Here is a 22,271-nt window from a genome sequence, read left to right on the forward strand (position 1 = left end):
GAGCTTGTAGGAGGTTTGGTAGGATTTTAAGTGTCTTCTAATTCTCAAGTCTTAGGATTTCATGACCATTAAAATCATTAGATCACAGACTGAAAGTAATTAAAAGATGATCAGACAATTAAGAAAACACAAGCGAGTCAAAGAGAGAACTATAAATTGTAAAATACTCTAGGGACTAAACTGTCACTATTAAGTACTAAAGCATTGTAATATACACCTAAGAAGGAAGTTCAGGAAAAATACAATAAATTATTCTCAAATTAAATAATTGCTTCAGCAATTTCATCCTTTCAACATGTATTAGTAAAAATTTTCATCACGACACAAATCCACTTGGCTCTTAAAATGTCTCTACTGACCAAAAAAACCCAATTAAATTTCTCTCAGCCTTCTAAATATGAGGATGGGTGGCTCTGTGGACCCCTAAAGTTTCACTCCGAAAGCATGGAGTATGTGCATGTACCTAGTTTTGGGGTTTATCTGTTTTCACTTTCCAACCAACTTATGAGTCCTTCAAGGGCAAAGATAATAGCTCTTACTTCTCCCTTAGGGTACTCAATAAAAGCTTGTTGAACTGAACTAAATTATACTTCATAGAACACTTTGAGAAGCCGAAGTTTAAGGATTGTCTTTTCTGCAACAAAAGGAAAACCAGAGAGATTAATGCACAAGAAAAATCTAATTTAAACCACTGGAAAAGCTTTGCATAAATATTGTTTGAGTCTGGGACTCTTTCACATACAGATTACCTACAACGGACCCTGAGACACTGATAGATTCTCTACACAAAGTTCACTGATCACCTGTTAATTTTTCTTTATTTCCATTTCAGACCATTAGTTGTACTTGTGTACAACTTTTCACTTGAACATCTCATTCCAGAGAAACACAGGCTTTTCTATACTTTATAAAAGGGAAACTAAAGTTCAGAGAGATTAAGTGTCTTGTTCAAATTTATATGTAAAGTAGGATTAGGATCTAATTTCCTCAATTTATAAGTTAAGTGCTTAAAACAACCAGATTAGGATGGATTAATTTATACAAGATTTCCTTTTATTTGTATGTATAACCAATCTGATTTCAAAAAAGAATGCTTGGTAAAGTTTTAGAACACTGTTGTAAGATTCACACAAATGGCAAATATAAAGGCAGTCTAGGGAATTTTGTGTTATACAGCAAAAATATCGTAAGAGCGGATATGCTGGTTCTGATTAGAATACTCATTAGTATGTTAAACAGTGCAATAATTGCTGTTTTTCTGACAAAGCATTTAAATATTTACGCTTTTCATAAACTATACTTCCAACTCAAAGAAATCTATAATAGAAAAAATAGTTTTCACTCAAAAAAAGAAAACAATTATTAAGGGAAAGGATTTCTTATAATGAATAATAGGGAGTTTGGCAAAAATGTGAATTAATATTGAGAGAAGAATAAAGTTCCATGCTGAACAATACCAATACTGCATTTATATCTAATAATTAGTTTAATGGATGTGTAATATTTATAAAGACCAGCTATCGCTATCCTTCACTGCTGGTAGAAGATTCTAAAAATTTTAACCTATCCCTTTCAGTGAAAAAAATTATCAAGAATATTGATGATTAAAACATTTAAATTTGGGACTGCCTCTCTTTACATTATACACCAGCTTATAATTCCCAGTCTATGGAGACAAAGAGTTACACCTTGTGTAACATACTGAAAATTTACCACAAAATTAATCACAGTATAATAATGCTTATATTATAAATAAGAAATATTCCATATTTGCCCAAATACATACTTACATGAATAATTGTTTCTCATAACTTTTACTTTTGTATATTGCTACAATTTTGTAAGTGTTATTTTCTTTTTTTTTTTAAGATTTTATTTATTTATTCATGAGAGACACAGAGAGAGAGAGAGAGAGAGAGAGAGAGAGTCAGAGACACAGGCAGAGGGAGAAGCAGGCTCCATGCAGGGAGCCTGATGTGGGACTTGATCCTGGGTCTCCAGGATCACACCCTGGGCTGAAAGCGGCAGCATTAAACCCCTGAGTCACCCGGGCTGCCCTAAGTGTTATTTTCATAGTACTCTGTAATTCCACTTTTAAAGGCCTACAGAAATACTTACACAGTGCTCAATATAGAAGTGTAAGGATACCAACTACAGCATTATTTATGTGTAGAAAAACTGGAGAGTCCATAGATGTCCAATAAAAGGGGGTTTATTTAATAAATTAAGGTATATTTATAATACAGAACATTATGAAGAAATGAAAAAGAATGAAACAGATCTATATTTATCAATATGAAATCGTGTAGTATTACAGGGAAAATGTAGCTTATAGCATAAACGATCCTCTTATTCACCAAAAGCAAAAAAATCTACACATCTGCACGCAAGTGGGTGCTTCTGTATTTGTGTTTAAATGTACATTTTATTATTTTTTTGTTTTTTATTATTGTTTCAATAAGCTCTACCCCAAGATCCAGAGTTGCATGCTTTACTGACTGTTCCGGCCAGGCACAACCAAATGTACATTTTAAAAGATCTGCAGGGAGACATAATGATAACTGAGAGACTGAAGAGGGAAAAACAAAAGCTTTTTTTTTTTTTAAGATTTTATTTTTTTAATCATGAGAGACACAGAGAGAGAGAGAGGCAGAGACATAGGCAGAGGGAGAAACAGGCTCCCATGGTAAGCCTGATGTGGGACTCGATCCCAGGATCCTGGGATCATGACCTGAGCCAAAGGCAGATGCTCAACTACTGAGCCACCCAGATGCTCTGAAAGTTTTCTCTTTATACATTTTTACATGTTTGGTTTTTTTGTTTTAGACAGTGAACATGCAATGTCAATTTCCTGATTTTGATAACTGTAGATAGCTATATAAAAGTCTCCATGGCGAGGAGGGAGTTGGATAAAGTATACATGGGATCTCACAGAACCATATTTGTAACTTCCTGTGAGTCTGTAATCACTTAAAAAATAAAAAAAACAGCAAGCATGCATTATTTTTGTAACTGTTATGGTGTTGTTCGCTTTTTTGTTTTCCTGGTTTTCAAAAAATCATTTTGGAGTGTAATTTTCTAAACTACAAAACAGCTCTAACCTTTACTCTCAAAATAATCACAAAATCTACAAGTTTAAAATTTATATCAATAAATGAAAGTATGAGCATAAATCACATATGTAGTTAAGCATATAAACTGTAAACCTCCAGAATTATGATACTAGAACAAAAAGGAACAAAAAGGGACAAAAAGGCAAAAGTCATTTAGGTTCAGACTAATCCTTCATAATCTAAGCTCTTGCAAAGGGCAGCATACTTTTCTAATATCTGGACCTTAAGGTAAATTTTGTGAGATGTCTGGTCTTGTTATATTCAGGAGTAAACCCAAATACATCTTCCTTTAATTCTTTGGCACTTCAAATGAATTTAGGATTGTCTAAGAGAAAAAATGCTTGCTGGAGGAGCTGTGTGAACAAGCTTACTGTCCTGCTACTATATCTAGTCAAGTATTCGGATACTACAACTTTGGCAAATCCCATTAATACTTTAAGAAGTCAAAGACTTTAAAACTTCTAAAGAAAGTTCCTGTGAAGTAGTCACAGGGGCAAGTTTAAGCAAGCAGAGTGTGTATACAATATAGTAACAAATATAATGCAAACAAAAGAAGATTTGTTTAATTATAGTGGAAATAATTGTTATTTAAAAGTGCCTCCTTCCTCATCATAAAAGAACAAACTGGACTAGTGGCAAAAGAATTGTATGTTATGATGCCTTAAGATTAGAAACAGAAGACAGAAATTTCAAAGTAAAGTCTTGGCAGACACCCAGTCTCCACAGCAAGAATTATGGCCAATTTCTTCATAACTTCCAACTCTTGCTCATGTCCCTTTAGGTAGACTCCAAAGTTGTTCATTTTGAGTCAAACAAAGTATATATATTTATCGAGGTTTGCCTATCTTTCTGTGGTGAAGTATATCTGAACTTCTTTCCTAAACTTCATAGCCCCTTTGGGGTGTAGTAGAGAGGAATGATCAGACTATGTATAAAAGGGTAGAAGTTGGGATCCCTGGGTGGCGCAGCGGTTTGGCGCCTGCCTTTGGCCCAGGGCGCGATCCTGGAGACCCGGGATTGAATCCCACATCATGCTCCCGGCGCATGGAGCCTGCTTCTCCCTCTGCCTGTGTCTCTGCCTCTCTCTCTTTCTCTCTGTATGACTATCATAAATAAATAAAATTTAAAAAAAAAATTAAAAAAAAAAGGGTAGAAGTTAACTAAGTGGGGGGAATAATGAGAACAAGGATGTGGGTGTCCAGAGTATTTCCCTTACCAAGTAATACTGTTACAAAACTATGCTCCTCTTAGTTCACCGTGATGTGGATCTGGCACACCAGGTTCACCACCACCCTGATGAAGTATGGAAGTACAAAGAGATGGGAACTACCGACTCAATTAATGACATTTGTGCAATGCAAGCTTCACGTAACCCACCAACTTTAGCAATAAATATTTAGCACACCATGAAAAACATCTCTCTCAGAAGTAAGCCATACAATATTTTTCCTGACAGATTTCATTAAACCATTAAAATATATAGTGAAATAAAAAAATATAGATAGTGAAATAGTTCAGGATACAGTTTCCCAAGATTATACAAGAGTTAATAAGAGAAGCAGGACTCCATCCTACTTCTTGATTTCCTACAAAAAGAGTATCCTGTCAACACACCATTTGAATACTTCACAGAGGCTTTCTTTTTACACTCCTTAATTTTTATCCTTTAGCCAAAATATCTTTCTGAATATACTCTATCTTCATTGACACCAACTAAATTATTTCTCAAATTGTCTAGTTCTTATTTTATTGTGCTACTGTTCAACTTTGTTTCCTCAATGGCTGGCTATTGTAGGCACTTAATAAACACTATTGAATAGATGAATGAAGAAATAAATGAAAATCCATACATATATAATGCTTTTTTATAGCAGTTTCAGCATTCCGCTAATATATGTTTAATTTCTTTACACACTATCTTCCCACAAAGGGGTTTTAATAAAAGACAACTTATAAAAATACTTGTAAGATAAGCACAACTTAATAACTGAGAAACCCAGGGCACCTGGGTGGCTCAGTGGTTGAGCATCTGCCTTTGGTCAGGTCATGAACCCAGGATCCTGGGATCGAGTACTGCATCAGGCTCCCCATAGGGAGCATGTTTCTCCTTCTCCTATGTCTCTGTCTCTCTCATGAATAAATAAATAAAATCTTAAAAAACATAATTGAGGAAACTCAGGGCCAAGAGAAAGTGAAGGTAAGAGAGAAGATGAGATTAGTACACAAAATGCATGTGATGCTATCCTATACAATTGAGTTTTCTAGCTTTAAAACAAAGAAAATAAAAAATAATAAAAAAATAAAACAAAAAATATATTTAGTTATATAACTCATACTACTCAGGATAATTTCAACTATTTCCAATACTGAAAACAGCAACTTCTCTATCCACATGAAGAAGACACTCTGAAATATTGTGAACTACATCATCAATAATTAATAGCAATCAATCATGAGTATCCTGAACTACCAAAATTATCATCTGTTCTTCCTTATTTTGATTTTGTCCATTTTCAATCTGTTCTCAGAGCAGCCAGAATAATCTTTTTTTTAAAACATTTATTTATTTGAGAGAGAGAAAGGGAGAGAGCAAGTGGGGGAAAAGAGAAAGGGAGAGAAGCTCCAGCAGACTCTGCGCTGAGCACGGAGCCCGACTCAGGCTTAATCTCACGATCCATGAGATCATGACCTGAGCTGAAAACCAAGAGTCAAAGATCAACTGACTGAGCTCCCAGGCAGGCATCCCCGTTTAAAAAATGTAAACCATAGCATGATACTAACCTGCTTAAAACCCTTGAATGGTTGCCCATCATACTTAACATCCCAAACTACTTAATAAGGCCCTCAAATCTGGCTCTGATAATCTTCCCAATATCATTTGCACTTATCATTCCGTTGCTCACTACTTTAAGGCCATACTATGATCCTTTCTCTTTCTTGACAGCACCTTAGGACTCTGCACTTGCTCTTCTTTCTGCTGCCAGGAATGCTATTTCCTCATATTTTCCAATGTCATTCATGTCATTCAATGTCATTCATGTATCTACTCAAATGTCACCTCCTTAAATGTCTTCCCTGACAACCACAAAGTGGTCCATCTTACCCCCAGTCACTAAAACACTGGCCTGTTTTATTTTTCTCACAGGATCTAAATCTATTTGAAATTCTATCTAAAACTATTTAGAAATCATCACTGTTCATTGTGGATCTTCCTTCAACAAAATGAAATTGTGAGAGCAAGGATCTTGCCTGTCTTGTTCACCACTGTATCCTGAGCACTTAAAACAGTGCCCAGAGCAGGTACTCAAATATTTGTTCAGTAAATGAAGAAATATCTGAAAACAGAACAGCTCTTGGTGATCTAGCTTAATCTGGACAGCTTTGAGTTCCCCTAGAGCAGTGGTGGCTGAATAACTGTTGTTAAATCATATATAGTGTCTTTGAGAATCTGAAAACATGGATCCTCTTCTTAGAAAAATGTACATACAAACAAAATTTTGCATGAATGTCCTACTAAACAATCCATGGTCCCCAGGTTAGAATCCCTGATCCAGAGGCATGTAAGTGCCTTTATGCAATGCAATCTACATTTAACCAATCCCTGTCAAAGAAATTGTGAAGGCTGAGGGTAAAAAGAAAATCAGTACAAAGCTACAAATGATTCCTAACAGATTTCTCTACAAAGTGACAGAATATAAGAAGTCAAATGAAGAAGAGCCATGGCTAATGGCTGCTTAGTCTTCTCATGTAGCATACTGTATTGAGAAGCCCAGATTCACAATTCATCACGAAAAAATGGTGTATGTACTGATGACACATACAGTAAGAAAAGAGACTTGTGAATGGAGAGGTTTATGGTTGCCTCTTTAAAAAACAGCATAGACTATACTGTTGTTCCAACTAAATGAGATCATACTGGGTCAGGATATGGTTAGAACAAGTCAAATTCCAGGAATTGATAAAGTTAAAAAAAAACAAAACAAAAAAGAACTGAACTGGCTGCCTTGGCTCAGTCAGTAGAGCATGCAACTCTTCTTTTTTTTTTTTAAGATTTTATTTATTTATTCATGAGAGACACACACAGAGAGAGACGGAGACATGGGCAGAGGGAGAAGCAGGCTCCATACAGGGAACCTCATGCGGAACTTGATCCCAGGACCACAGGATCACAACCTGAGCCAAAGAAAGATGCTCAACCACTGAGCCACCCAGGCACCCCCAGCATGCAACTCTTGATCTTGGGGTTGTGAGTTTGAGTCCCACTAAGGGCGTGGAGCCTACTTAAGAAAACTAAACTTAAAAGGGGATCCCTGGGTGGCTCAGTGGTTTAGCATCTGCCTTTGGCCCAGGGCGTGATCCTGGAGTCCCGGGATCGAGTCCCACCATTGGGCTCCTTGCGTGGAGCCTGCTTCTCCCTCTTGCCTATGTCTCTGCCTATCTCTCTTTCTGTGTCTCTCATGAATAAATGAATAAAAATCTTTAAAAAAAAGAGAGAGAACTAAACTTAAAAGAATTGATTTAATATTCAGAATGCTCCATGAACTTTTCTGGAGGAAGAAAAATTTCTGAAGGTACCATTAATTAAAAGATGCATGTGTAGGGTCACAACATGACTTTTAAAAATGTATTCTTTATTTTATTTATTTTTTAGTAAGAAGGCATGATTTTTTTTTAAAGATTTTATTTATTCGTTCATGAGAGACACACACACACAGAGACAGAGAGAGAGAGAGCGAGAGAGAGGCAGAGACACAGGCAGAGGGAGAAGCAGGCTCCATGCAGGGAACCTGACATGGGACTCAATCCTGGGTCCCCAGGATCATGCCCTGGGCTGAAGGCGGCACTAAACCGCTGAACCACCCGGGCTGCCCAGAAGGCATGATTTTTAAAAAATGATTTACTTACTCATTTAAGAGAAAGAGAGCAAACACAAGCAGAGATTGGGGCAGAAGGAGAGAGAATCCTGAAGCCGACTTCCCACTGAGCACAGAGCCCAACACAGAGCTTGATCCCAGGACCCTGAGAGCATGACATGAGCTGAAATCAAGAGTCGGCCCTATAACCCACGAAGCCACCGAGGTGCCCCAAAAATGTATTCTTTAAATTATATCAGATCAAAGAAGCAACAGAAGGTAAAGAATGTATTTAGGTGTAAAACTCCTCCTTTGCCTGCCAAGGAGAAGCTGGAGTAGGTAAAAAAAGATCACCTGAACAAAGTAGCTTTTGTCCTCTACCCCTTCTCTTTTTGTAGCTGTGGTGCTTACAGCTAAGTTAATGTGTAAAGTAAACCATCTGGGCAAAAATTTTCAGTTAAGTTCTAAAGGACTTAGAACTTTTTTCATATTTTTAGTACTACTAAATAGTAATAATATTTTCTCTGTGGCAGTTTTGGCTTTGTTTTAATGTTCTTATTTTGGCAAATAATAGATTTCTCTGTCTTAAGGAAAGGTGCAATTAACCTGAAAAAAGTCACTTCAATTATACTTCCTTTTTAATACTGAGACACTCTTTACAACAAACAAAATATAGAACTTACCTTGATCATTTTATCAAAAGATCTTTCCTTTAAATTTTTCCCCATCTCACTTATAGTGTATTAAAGAAAAAAAAAGTAGCAAATATATCCTTTATTTTGGTCAAGGTATGCATACTGTGGCTCAGTAACAATAGCCTTGATGAGTCACTAAGAAATCTGACAACTCTTAGAATTTGAACTCTACATGAGCTGGTATTTTAATTTCCCACTTAAATCTTTTCATTCTTCACAAGCAATCGTGTGTTACTGTTTCATGCTTCTTAAAAACAAGTTATTCTGTATGACTGACTGACTGGTTTACTGCATCTAAGCAGCATTAATCCTCTGGTAATTATCACCCTTCATAAAATCCTCCCAATTTTTTTTTTAAAGGAAGTTCAACAAATTATTGTTGAAAACTATTTTTCATTTTTTATTATTTGCGTTTTAATACTTCATCTATCTAAAATTTCATCTATCTACTGAAAGATTTATTTATTTGTTATCATAGCCCTCTGTTTCTATCAGATAGTTCTAGGAATCTACAGATTAAAGTAATGCAATAGTAGTCCAGGTGATTCAGTGTTAAACTGTATGCTGCAGAACACTACTTTGCAAGACAGTAAGAGATTTTCATTTCTGAAAAGTATTCAGTACTCAAAAGGTTTGAGAGTAAAGGGGAATACACCTTTACTCTAAGACTTCTCAAAGCCTTTAATGGGTAATGAAATTGTGAATTTACAAGAGAGGGACAAAATATGTAGGATTTCCTGAATTTATTTGACCATAATCCTATCCACTTTCTTCATGACTCATTGTTCCAAATAATGGTAGTTTAACAAATGCTCATTTAATTCTGTTTTATGTTTGGTCACTGCTGATCACTTACTTAAGGTGTATATTGCCTTTGTCTAAATTCCTATAATTCTCCTGTCCAGAATATTTCTTTATCCATAAAAGAATAAGCAGTTGCTTTTGGAGCAATTCAACACTTCTTAGAAATAACATGTTACTATTTTAGTATCCCTAATGATGATGGAGATAAATCAAGAAAAAAAATTTTTTTTACTTTTACTTAAAAGAACACAGATATGTGTCAGGTATTTTTAGAAATAGTCATCAAGGGGCAGCCCCGGTGGCGCAGCAGTTTGATGCCGCCTGCAGCCTGGGGTGTGATCCTGGAGACCCGGGATCGAGTCCCACGTCGGGCTCCCTGCATGGAGCCTGCTTCTCCCTCTGCCTGTGTCTCTGCCTCTCTCTCTCTCTTTCTTTATGAATACATAAATAAAATCTTAAAAAAAAAAAAGAAATACTCATCAAAAAACTGAAATAGAGAAATAAAATTGACTGCCTTTAAAGAATGTTTGTTTATATAAAAACCATGAACTTATACAGAACACTATTTCTAAGAAAGGTGTTCCTGGGCAGCCTGGGTGGCTCAGCGGTTTATTGCCACCTTCAGCCCAGGGTGTGATCCTGGAGACCTGGGATCAAGTCCCATGTCAGGCTCCCTGCATGGAGCCTGCTTCTCCCTCTGTGTCTCTGCCTCTTTCCTTTCCTTTCCTTTCCTTCCCTTCCCTTCCTTTCCCTTTCCTTCCCTTCCCTTTCCTTTCCTTTCCCCTTTCCTTTCCTTTCCCCTTTCCTTTCCTTTCCTTTTTCCTTTCCTTTCCCTTTCCTTTCCTTTCCTTTCCTTTCCTTTCCTTTCCTTTCCTTTCCTTTCCTTTTTCCTTTCCTTTCCTTTTTCCTTTCCTTTCCTTTCCTTTTCCTTTCCCTTTTCCTTTCCTTTCCTTTTTCCTTTCCTTTCCTTTCCTTTTTTCCTTTCCTTTTCCTTTCCTTTTTCCTTTCCTTTTCCTTTTTCCTTTCCTTTCCTTTCCTTTCCTTTCCTTTCCTTTCCTTTCCTTTCCTTTCCTTTCCTTTCCTTTCCTTTCCTTTCCTTTCCTTTCCTTTCCTTTCCTTTCCTTTCCTTTCCTTTCCTTTCCTTTCCTTTCCTTTCCTTTCCTTTCCTTTCCTTTCCTTTCCTTTCCTTTCCTTTCCTTTCCTTTCCTTTCCTTTCCTTTCCTTTCTTTCCTTTCCTTTCCTTTTTCCTTTCCTTTCCTTTCCTTTCCTTTCCTTTTTCCTTTCCTTTCCTTTCCTTTCCTTTTCCTTTCCTTTCCTTTTTCCTTTCCTTTCCTTTCCTTTTTCCTTTCCTTTCCTTTCCTTTTCCTTTCCTTTCCTTTCCTTTTTCCTTTCCTTTCCTTTCCTTTTTCCTTTCCTTTCCTTTTTCCTTTCCTTTCCTTTTCCTTTCCTTTCCTTTCCTTTCCTTTCCTTTCCTTTCCTTTCCTTTCCTTTCCTTTTCCTTTCCTTTCCTTTCCTTTCCTTTCCTTTCCTTTCCTTCCTTTCCTTTCCTTTCCTTTCCTTTCCTTTCTTTCCTTTCCTTTCCTTTCCTTTCCTTTCCTTTCCTTTCCTTTCCTTTCCTTTCCTTTCCTTTCCTTTCCTTTCCTTTCCTTTCCTTTCCTTTCCTTTCCTTTCCTTTCCTTTCCTTTCCTTTCCTTTCCTTTCCTTTCCTTTCCTTTCTTTCCTTTCTTTCTTTCTTTCTTTCTTTCTTTCTTTCTTTCTTTCTTTCTTTCTTTCTTTCTTTCTCTGTCTGTCTTTCATGAATAAATAAATGAAATCTTTTTTTAAAAAAATAAGGTGTTCCTTATTCCAAAAATGTGCTTTTGAGTATAGCTAAAATATTTGTATTCACTTATTCAACATTTACTGATCTCTAGGTACCAAGAATAGCAGCTAGGCAATGGATGTACAGTAGTGAACAAAAAGGGCATTACTGTTGTCCTCACAGGCTTGTAACTTAGCTTTTTTATTTTATATTGCCCATATTGTTATGGATACTTACTCTAGAATTGCTTTGTTTTTAAAAATACCTTTGATGTGGTTAAGACTATAGTTAGGCTGATACTAAAAAACCTCAAACCTACACTAATTTGCTAATGAGGAATGGCATGAACCATGAAATACAAGCATATAGTTAACTGGAAGGTAACAGAAACTATTTTACTTATACATTAGAAGCACATATCAGTTATGTCTCACAGTCTTGTGTTTTACAATTACTTTATATTAAAATGTTATGAGATCCAGTTCTTTTCAAAAATTGGTGCTGGGTCAACTGGATAACTATACGGAATAACATGCATCTTGAACCTCCACTCCACACCATGCACAAAAATCAATTCCAGATGGGCTATAAACCTAAAGGTGAATGGTAAAACAATAAAACTTTTAGAAGAAAACAGAAAAATATCTTTATAATTTCAGGGATAGGCAAAGACTTCTTAAACGGGACATTAGGAAGAACCAACCACAAAAGGAAAATTGGATTTTATTAAAAGCATGAATTTCTATTTGTCAAAAGACACAACTAAGAGTAAACAGAAAAGTCACAAAGCAGGAGAAGATACCTGCACTACATATATTTGATAGAGGACTCATACTCAGAATATACAAAGAACTTCTACAAATCAGTAAGAAGTAGACAATAGAAAAAATGGCAAAAAGACCCTTCACAGGTTATTCACAAAAGAGGATATTCAAATGGACAATGATATATAAAAAGGGATTCGATTTTGTAAGTCAAATAAAAAATGCAGATTAAAACTACAATGTAAGGGATCCCTGGGTGGCGCAGCGGTTTGGCGCCTGCCTTTGGCCCAGGGCGCGATCCTGGAGACCCGGGATCAAATCCCACATCAGGCTCCCGGTGCATGGGGCCTGCTTCTCCCTCTGCCTGTGTCTCTGCCTCTCTCTCTCTCTGTGTGACTATCATAAATAAAAAAAAAAAAAAAAAAAACTACAATGTAAAACTGCATGCCCACTGGAATGGCTAAAAAGGAAGAGACAGATAATACCAAGTGATGACAAGGATATAGAGCAACAAGAATTCTTCTACACTGCTAGCTGAAGTATAAAACTCTTGTTTTGGAAAACTGCTTCACAGTATCTAATAAAACTGATTATATGGAGACGACCTGATTTAAGCAATTCCACTCCTAGGTAAACACCTTAATAGAAATGTGTGCATATTCACCAAAAGACATGTAAACAAATGTTCATGTTAGCACAATTTGTAACAGTAAAATTGGAATCAACTCATATGTCTTTTCAATAATAAAATGTATAAATTATGGTATATTTGTATAATGGCAGACTACACAGCAAAGGGAATGAAGAACCACAACTACATATAACATGGATAAATTTCATAGATGTAATTGAACTAAAGAAGGCAGACAGGTTGAATTTATCTGTGGTGTTAGAGGTTGTGACAGTGGTTATCCTTTGAGAGGGAGGAGGGGGATGACTGAAAGAACAGTAAGGGGTAGAATCTCTTCTGAAGTACTTACTGGTCAAGTTTTCTTTCTTGATCTGGGTATTACAGAGATGAATTTATTTTGTGAAAGCCAACAATAGTACACTTAAGAATTCCGTGAATGTATGTTATACTTCAATAAAACATCTATTTGAAAAGTGCTATGAGATCCAAATATATTTTCCATAATTCAAATTCTCTCTCAAATTCTCTACACATAGTACAGAGGAAGGATCAAAGTCAAATACTTGAAAATGAGATCTGGGGCACCTGTCTGGCTTGGTTGGTAGAGCATGTAACTCTTGATCTCAGGGCTGTGAGTTCAAGCCCCACACTGGGCATGGAGCCTACTTCAAACAAACAAACAAACAAACAAACAAACAAACAAACAAAAACAAAACATGATCTAATCCTAGATGGGGAAAGGAATATTATGAGGTCATTTTCATGGCACAGGATTCTAACAGGAAGAAAAAAATGGTATACCTAACTCATATCTAGGTTAATAGGAACTGCATATTTGATTTTCCTCTAAGGCTTTAGACTATATATTCCCAGGTTTTTCAAAGGCTCTCCCTATGACGAGATATCTGATCCATCACTAGAGTTGGAATTCCATGTGCTCTCCAATTGTGTTGAAATCACCGTGCAATACTCAAGGCACAATCTTAACAGGCCCAAAGCACAGTGTCTAACCCAAATACCACCCTTACATGAATGCAGTCTAAGAATTCCTAGCAAACTGTTAGTTCATTTGGAGGTTAACTAAACTGCCAGATCTTTTTCATATTATAAGTCAGATTTTCTACATCTTGTAATTTTTCAAATTAAATTTAAAAATATTAAATACAGGAAGTGCCTGACTGGCTCAGTTAGAAGAGCATACCACTCTTGATCCCAGGGTCGTGAGTTTGAGCCCCACAATGGGTATAGAAATTACTAAAAAAAAAAAAAAAAAAAAAGTAAATACAGCATTTAATATTTTCCTCGCTAAAATTTTTAAAAAGATTTTATTTGACAGAGCACAAGCAAGGGAGAGCAGCAGGCTGAGGAAGAGGGAGAAGCAAGCTCCCCACTGAGCAAGGAGGCCTATGCGGGGCTTGATTCCAAGACCCTGAGAGATCATGACCTGAGCTGAAGGCAGATGCTTAACTGAGCAACCTGGGCACCCCTTCCTGGTAAATTTAATCTTGTTGGCTTTCACTTATCACTTAAGCCTACAAAGGGCATGTTGACCCTGTAGGTAACTCTCTTAGCTTTGCATCATCTATACATATAATTTATATTTCTTCTATGTATTTATTATCCAAATAATTATTTTAAAAGTATGCTGATCCCAAACTATCAAAGATAGACATCTAGAAGGTGATGCCAGAGTCTTGAAGCATTTCCCAAAGTATGTTTCATGTAACACAACCCAAAATGAGTGAGGGAGGTGTTTTGTGATGAGTTTGGGAAATGCTGGGTTTACCACAGAATTTCTCTCCTCACAATTATAATACACGTGTTAAGTCTCTAAGAGGGAATTAGAGTATAAAGTGTTTCCCAAACTTGGCTGACCTAGAAACGCCTTTAAAGAAATCTTTTCTCATCATGAGAAATCAGTGTTCCTGAAAAGACTCTGAGGAATACTGCTCTGGGGTAATAATGATACAACAGCCAACTTCTTTGGGCAAATGATTCTTTTATTTTTATTTATTTATCTTTTTAAAGTAGGCTCTAAGTCCAATGTGAGGTTTGAACTCATGACCCTGAGATTAAGAGTTACATGCTCTACCAACTAAGCTAGCCAGTTATCCCAAGAGATTGATTTATAAAAAGCTTCAAATCCACCTAAATGCATTATCATTCAATCTACCTAAACTTCTTCATATTATCAAAAGATTATCAAGATATTGTTGAATGTAGCAATGATATATCTTATTAGTCTAACTTACCACAAAGTGAAAAAGAATCAGGTAAAGAGACTTTATAGTATTAGGATTAGTAAACCATGGATACTCAATCTACTTTGAAAATTATGTTCAGGAAAAGCTGTAAAGGTGAGATATATATTTGGAAGTTTCCCACAAAATTGGCTACATCTTAAACATTTTGGTCATTAAAAACTAATCTTCAGTTATATGAAAACTAAAATTCAGTGTTATGGCCAGCTCATTTTCTGGTGATATTTAGTAAAGTATTTCTGTATATTAAGAATGAATGACAGGGGTACGTGGGTGGCTCAGGTGGTTAAGCATCTGCCTTCGGCTCAGGTATGATCCTGGGGTCCTGGGATAGAGGCCCTGCTGATCAGGGAGCTTGCTTCTCCCTCTCCTCCTCCCTCTGCCTGCCAACCTCCCCTCTTTTGCTCTCTCTCAAATAAATAAATACAATCTTTAAAAAAAAAAAAAAAAAAGGAGAGAGAGAGAAGAATGAGTTATAGGGGCACCAACCTGGCTGAGTCATAGAGCATTTGACTCTTGATCTTGGGGTCATGAGTTCAAGCTCAATGTTGGGCATAAGCTTACTTAAAAAAAATAAGTTATAAAAAATTATCACTGAATTCTGTATACTATTAAAAAGCATTTTTTTATAAAAAGTATTTTAATAAAAATAGTTTGACATTTTTAAGGTTTTCATACCTGAAAATTTTCATACCTTCAAAAGAATTTTATATATTCACCTGAAACCCATCTGAAAGGTTATATTTAACAAAATAGATGGTCTTTGTGAAAGAAAATAGATATTTTTTAAGTATACCAAAGTCTTTCTTTCAGAGAATTAATTTTAGAACTGGCGGTAGGAGGACGATAGGGTTTACTTATTAAAAAAAAAAGTTTATACACACAAATCATATTAAAACAGCACATTTAAAACTGATTGAGACAGTATATTCATATAATGCAATACTAGTACCACTAGTCCTCTTCACTGTCTATGGGGTAGAAGACCTCAAGATATTGTTGAGATAACTGGCTTCCATTAGCAAGCATGTGATTGGCAGGATGATAAAGTCTTTTCACTCACAGGTCAGCTATTTCCTTTTCTTTAAAAGAGGGCAATTCTGATGATCCATCTTTTAGCTACAGTCTCTCATTGAGTCCCAATTCTCTTGCCTTCAGCTTTGATATGGTTCTAACTTTCCTCTTGTATCAGCTCATACTTGTCATCAAGTCCTCTATTCAGAACAGCAAATATCAGGAGTTTGACCTCAGGGCAAAGTCCGGGTGGGCAGGTAAAATGTGACCACTGGACCTACTTCCTAATCTTTCATACCCAGCAATTCATGAAGCAGTATCAAATTCAAACTAAAAAACAGAAGCATGACCCCTTATAAGTACTATGAAAAGGGCTCTTTTGCCTTTCTAAGTATACTTGAAAAGAACTGTCAGCCACCTTATTAAGACAGAAATGGATCACAGACTAGAAAAAAAAAGAAGAAAAAGTGCAGAAACCGTAAATAAAAGTGTTAGCACCCTTCTTTGGTGATATAGTACTTCGTATAAAAATAGTAAAATAATATTCTATGAAATACCTTTATGAAGTCAGGAACATTAACACACCAACTAAAACTTTAAGGCATCTTTATTTAAGTAACACTGATATCTGATACAAAAAACTTCTATCACCTCATATGATAATTTAAAGACTGATTTTATTTTTAGTCAATCCCCATACTTGGCATTTCACCACTTAACTGTTTATAAATTGAGAAACAAAGGTATGTGAAAAATAATTATCTTTGTCAAGTTATTAAACCCAAGCCTCTAAAATCATAAAATTCAAGTGTGTCTCAGTGGCCCAGCAGCTAATGACAAAAATTAGTTGCATCTTCTTGTTTCAGAATGCAAAAGTACAAAAAGAGTATGATTAAATTTTAACACTAATTAGGAAAAACTTTTAAGCCTCTTTAAAAACTAGAATTAATACGTTAAAAATTAACTTATTAAAATTTATCCACACGCACTGAATACTAAATACCATACTTTAAAACTGTGTTTTACATTAAATAGGTATTTCTACACAAATCTTTAATAGCTCTACATGTGTCGTAATAGATTTCAGAATTGTAAAGGTTTCTAAAAGATTTTTTTGTATTCACTTTAAAGTTTCTTAAAAAATTACATTGATGTGGAAAAGCCAACCAGGATTTAAAACCTGTAAGTACACATACATGAAAAGTAAATTCAACAAAAAAGACTTGAGATGTTTACTAATATTTGTAAGTGTGTCTTAGTAACAATTCCCTAGTGAGGGAATGCTTTACATATGCTTGTTAAGAGGCCTTCTTTGGTGTCAAATGATGATTGTCTTTGAAGGAAGAGAGTACCTAGAATCAGAGTTTTAATCTGCATTGAACTAACCACCTATTTGAACAAATCAAAGAACAGAATCTTTCCCCACAGTTTCAAATGTGGTCCTATTCACAATCTTACAGCGTGATTGTTAATACCATACAAATTCATACAAAAGAGAAAATATCACATAATAAATTTCAAATTTTCTAAGAACGGATTATTTGTATATAATGGGAGATATCCTCAAATTAGATACTTGGCTTGGAGAACATATTCATGTCTCTGTAACAGGGAAACGTATAAGTGGCTATAACCTAATTGAAAGATGAACATACAACCAAGCCTGTTTCCAGTCTGCTAAAGGACTCCATTTTCTGTATTAGATCTGTATTAGATCATCTTGCTTAGGGCAATAAGATCATCTTGTTTAGGGCAATAAGACCACAACAGAGAGAACTCCTTCTAAAGCAAACAGATCTTCCTTCAATAGAAAGAACATCTTCTGGTAAGCTGGAATAAAAGTTCAGAGTTCACGTTCTTGATTTTCTACTATCTTCTCCAATTTAGTTAAGGGTAAACAGAAATAAATATTAATATGTTTTATATGTTCAGTGTTTTACAGGTAAAAAACAGGAGACAGGAGTAATTTTTTCAGTTTCCTTCTAAACTTGACTTGAAGGTATATATACCATTTATATCCACAAGACTCACTGTCCATAAGTACTTCTACCCAGTTCATAGGGGTTTTGTTTCTCTAAAAGAGTTTTAAGCTCCACAAGAACAAAACGCTCTTACATTACTTTGGTGTCTGTTTCAACTACATTACTCCCTTCCAAATAATCAGTAATTAGTAGTTCATACATATGTATAGAAAACTGGTTTGGAATTAAAGCAAAAACAGCTATATTCTCAAACATTTACTGAAATCAGAACTCCTTAATTACTCAAATTGGTCCTGCTCTAAATATCACCGTGTAGTCTATTTACATCAACAGTAGAGCCCCATCTTCATCATCTCCATCCCCAAAGGGGATGGGACCATTAATAGACTAATACTACAGTGGCTTTGTTTTTTTCTTAAGATTTTATTTTTAGGTAGTCTCTATACCCAATGTGAAACTCAAACTCACAACCTGGAGATCAAGCGTCACATTGGCTTTGTTCTAATTCCATCTCCATTTGGTTCTTGCCAAGGGCAGCAGCCATCCTGTTGTTAGTTCTGTACCCCTGAGTCCTCTACCTTGGACCTACCCCTCCTCCATATTCTTGTGCCTCCCAACTCTATTAAATTTCTTAATTCCAGGTTAAGAAAGAAAAAGAAGGAGGGGGAAAGAAGAAATGAATAAGAAGGAAAAAAAATATGGGGGAGATAGAAAAAGGGTACAAAGTAAATAAAGAAAATGACAATACAGTAGTGATGTCAAAGAGTAGTAAATTGATTAGGAGATTAAAAAATTATCATTATTTGCTACTCTACTTAGACTTACATGACCAGAAAAGAATTATATAAATGTATAATTACCTTTTTAAATGTAGTTTGGTCCGGGCAGCCCAGGTGGCTCAGCGGTTTAAGCACCACCTTTAGCCCAGGGCCTGATCCTGGAGACTTAGGATCGAGTCCCATGTCAGGCTCCCTGCATGGAGCCTGCTTTTCCCCCTGCCTGTGTCTCTGCACCTCTCTCTCTCTGTGTGTGTGTGTGTGTGTCTCTCATGAATAAATAAATAAAATCTTAAAAAAAAAAAGTAGTTTAGTCCTTTTTTATGGAAGCATACAGAAAATTTATTTTATTTTTTAAGATTTTATTTATTTATTTGACACAGAGAGAGAACACACACATACAAGCGAGGGGAGCAGCAGGAAGAAGGAGAGGGAGAAGCAGGTTCCCAGCTGAGCATGGAGCCTGATGTGGGGCTCCATCCCAGGACCCCAGGATGATCCGAGCTGAAGGCAGGTACCCAATCGACTGAGCCACCCAGGCACCCCCAGAAAATTTATTAAAAAAGCATTCTTTACCACAATTTTAAGCAAGGGGCTCCTTTCTAGGTTGTAATAATTTACTTTTAACTTGGGTCCTGACATTAATTATACCAACAAATTTTTATATAGGACCATGAAATCATTAAGAAATAACTCAAACTTCAAGTGTCATTAAACCAAAGTAAAAAGTTAGTCACATAGTTAGCAGGTAATGAATAAGTTAAATATTTACTGATGAGAGTGCTGCATGAGTTTGAGACACCAAATAGAGATACAAGTTCAGAGAGAAAGGCCAAACATATGGTTATCAAAGAAGCACTTTCGAAAGATTGTTTCAAGACAAACAAGCATTCCTATAGGATTTAAAAAAAAAAAAAGGCAACAGTAGAAGGCAAAAAATGAGAACTACATTATTACATCTTACTTGTCTGAGGTCAATGAATGCTAGCTGTAGGGTATCCCCCTGGAATCCTGGCACAGGCTCAGAGCTGGCAAACACTGTAAGAAAAAAAAAACACAAGAATAAAAACAAGACTGCAAAATATACAAGGATTTAACCACTAAATTAATTTCTACTCATTACAAATGTATTATATTTACATGTAACCATTTCAAATGAAGACTATTTATGAGCTTCAATTTCCACTACTGAGAATGTTCTCCACACCCATTACCACAAGTATTTTAATAATTTTAAACTTCTAATCTACCATTTAATCACTGTAATCCTTAATTACAATAAATTTAGAATGGTTATTCCACAAAAAGTTCAAGAGTAGTAATATACTTCAATCAAGAAAAGTTTTCTGACTCTATTTAGCCTTAGGTGAATGATTATAGAAACATTTTGAAACTATACCAATTCCATGGCTGTCAACATATTTCAAAACTTCTCCTTTGTTACAGAACATGCTTATGAAAATCCTACCTCTAGCTAAAAGCTATAATGGGCAGACACATAAAAAGTCAGTGTTACATGCAGACAAAGGTTTTAAGTAGCAGAATGAGGATGATGCAAGAATGTCTGTTCATGTCAAACTTCTAATAATTTTTTTCCACAAAGGAATCCTGCCTTTTGAAAAACTAAAAATATTTTAAGATTGAAAAATATATCAAAAGATTTTTTCCTTTTTTCTTTTTTTAAAAGATTATTTATTTTAGAGAGAGGGGAAAGGGCAGAGAAAGAGGGAGAGAGAAATTCTAAGCAGACTCCATGCTGACTGCAGAGTCCAGCGCCAGATGGATCTCACAGCCCAGAGATCACTACCTGAGCTGAAAGCAAGAGTCAGACACTTAACAGACCATACCACCCAGGTGCCCCTCAAAAGATTTTTTTCAATAATTTTTTGTACATAAAATATTTTAATACTAGTACCTAGCTTGTTTAGTTAAGTTGAAGATAATTCCACTATTAGTTATTTTGAAGACAAAAAGACCTTTGACTCACAAAAAAGACCTATCATTTTACATGCAAGCTTCTCTGATAAAAGTCAGAATGTCTGCAAGCATTCTCCCTCCCCATTAATATCTGAGTTTTTCTACAAAACATTACATATTTTCCACTTAAGAATTTATCTAAGTGAGTATTTTAGAAACCATTTCAATTTGCCACATAGGGGCTCCTCAGTGGATCAGTCAGTTAAGCGTCTGCTTTCAGGGGGATTGAGCTGCTCAGCAGTGAGTCTGCTTCTCCTTCTCGCGCTGTGTGCTCGCTCTGCCTCTCTCTCTCTCTCTCAAATAAATAAATAAATCTTAAAAAAAAAAAAAAAAAGAATTAGGGCACCTGAGTGGCTCAGTGGTTGAGCGTTTGCCTTTGGTTCAGGGTGTGGTCCCAGGGTCCCGGGATCGAGTCCCGCATGAGGCTCCCCAGAGGGAGCCTGCTTCTCCCTCTGCTTATGTCTCTGCCTCTCTCTGTGTGTCTCATGAATAAATAGATAAACAAATAAAATCTTAAAAAAATATTTTTGTTATTTCAAGAAATATATATATAGGGTACTTATTTAAGATTTTATTCATTCATTAGAGAGAGCATACAAGAAGGGGGAGTGGTAGAGGGAGAGGGAGAAGCAGGCTTTCTGCTGAGCAGGGAGCCCAACAGGGCTCAATCCCAGAACCCTGGGATCATGACCTGAGCTGAAGGCAGACACTTAACCGACTGAGCCACCCAGGTGGCCCTATTTTTTAAATTTTAAAAAAGATTTTATATATTTGTTTGATAGAGCAAGAGAGCACAAGCAGAGGGAGCAGCAAAGAGAGAGGCAGACTCCCCACTGAGCAGGGAGCATACCATGGGGCTCAATCCCAGGATCCTGGGATCATGACCTGAGCCGAAGGCAGACATTTAGCCAACTGAGCCACCTAGGAGCCCCAACAAAAATAATTCTTAAGTTTAGTGCATTTTATGTGAAATACAGTCTAGAAAGACTCAATCATATATTTAAATACATGAAAGTCTAGCACAGCTTAATTTATCTGGCATTTTTAGGGAATAAAGATGTCAAAAGTTTTTGTTGTTGCTGTTGTTTTAGGATAATGTTAATTTTATTTATTTAAAAAGATTTTATTTATTTATTCATGAAAGACACAGGCAGAGACATAGGTAGAGGGAGAAGCAGGCTCCATGCAGGGAGCCTGATGCGGGACCCGATCCCAAGACCCCACGATCATGCCCTGAGCCAAAGGCAGATGTTCAACCACTGAGCCACCCAGGTGTCCCAAGATAATGTTAATTTTTCAAATCTTAAGCATTTTTGATAGAATTTTAAACTGTAACATAATACTTCCTTTGTTTCTTTAACTTTGAGCATTCTAAATATTATTTCTTTCTAAATATTATTTAAATGTTTCTTAATTCTCTGGATTACTGTTAAGAATGTTTTTATTCTATACAATATAATAAGTTCTGAAAGCTGCCATATTATTAAGGTCCCTTTTTTTTTTTTAACATTAATTAGTTCAGAAAGCTGTGTTGTTTGAGTTCTTGTGTCTAGCCCATAATTTTTCTGCCTTCTCTCTTGCAGTTTTTTTTTAAAGATTT

At 35.9% G+C, this 22,271-nt stretch overlaps 1 protein-coding gene across 5 annotated transcripts in view; it reads right to left on the reverse strand.

Annotated features, from left to right (window-relative positions):
- The window catches only part of EXOC6 (exocyst complex component 6), a 221,024-nt gene that overhangs the window by 20,397 nt on the left and 178,356 nt on the right, over positions 1 to 22,271 (reverse strand). For all 5 annotated transcript variants that reach the window (XM_041743259.1, XM_041743260.1, XM_041743261.1 and 2 more), the window contains one exon: positions 19,659 to 19,732. In XM_041743259.1, the coding sequence (XP_041599193.1) occupies positions 19,659 to 19,732 (74 nt within the window). The remainder of the gene's footprint in view (positions 1 to 19,658; positions 19,733 to 22,271) is intronic.

Source organism: Vulpes lagopus, chromosome 2, assembly GCF_018345385.1.
Source record: "Vulpes lagopus strain Blue_001 chromosome 2, ASM1834538v1, whole genome shotgun sequence".
Lineage (NCBI taxonomy): Eukaryota > Metazoa > Chordata > Mammalia > Carnivora > Canidae > Vulpes > Vulpes lagopus.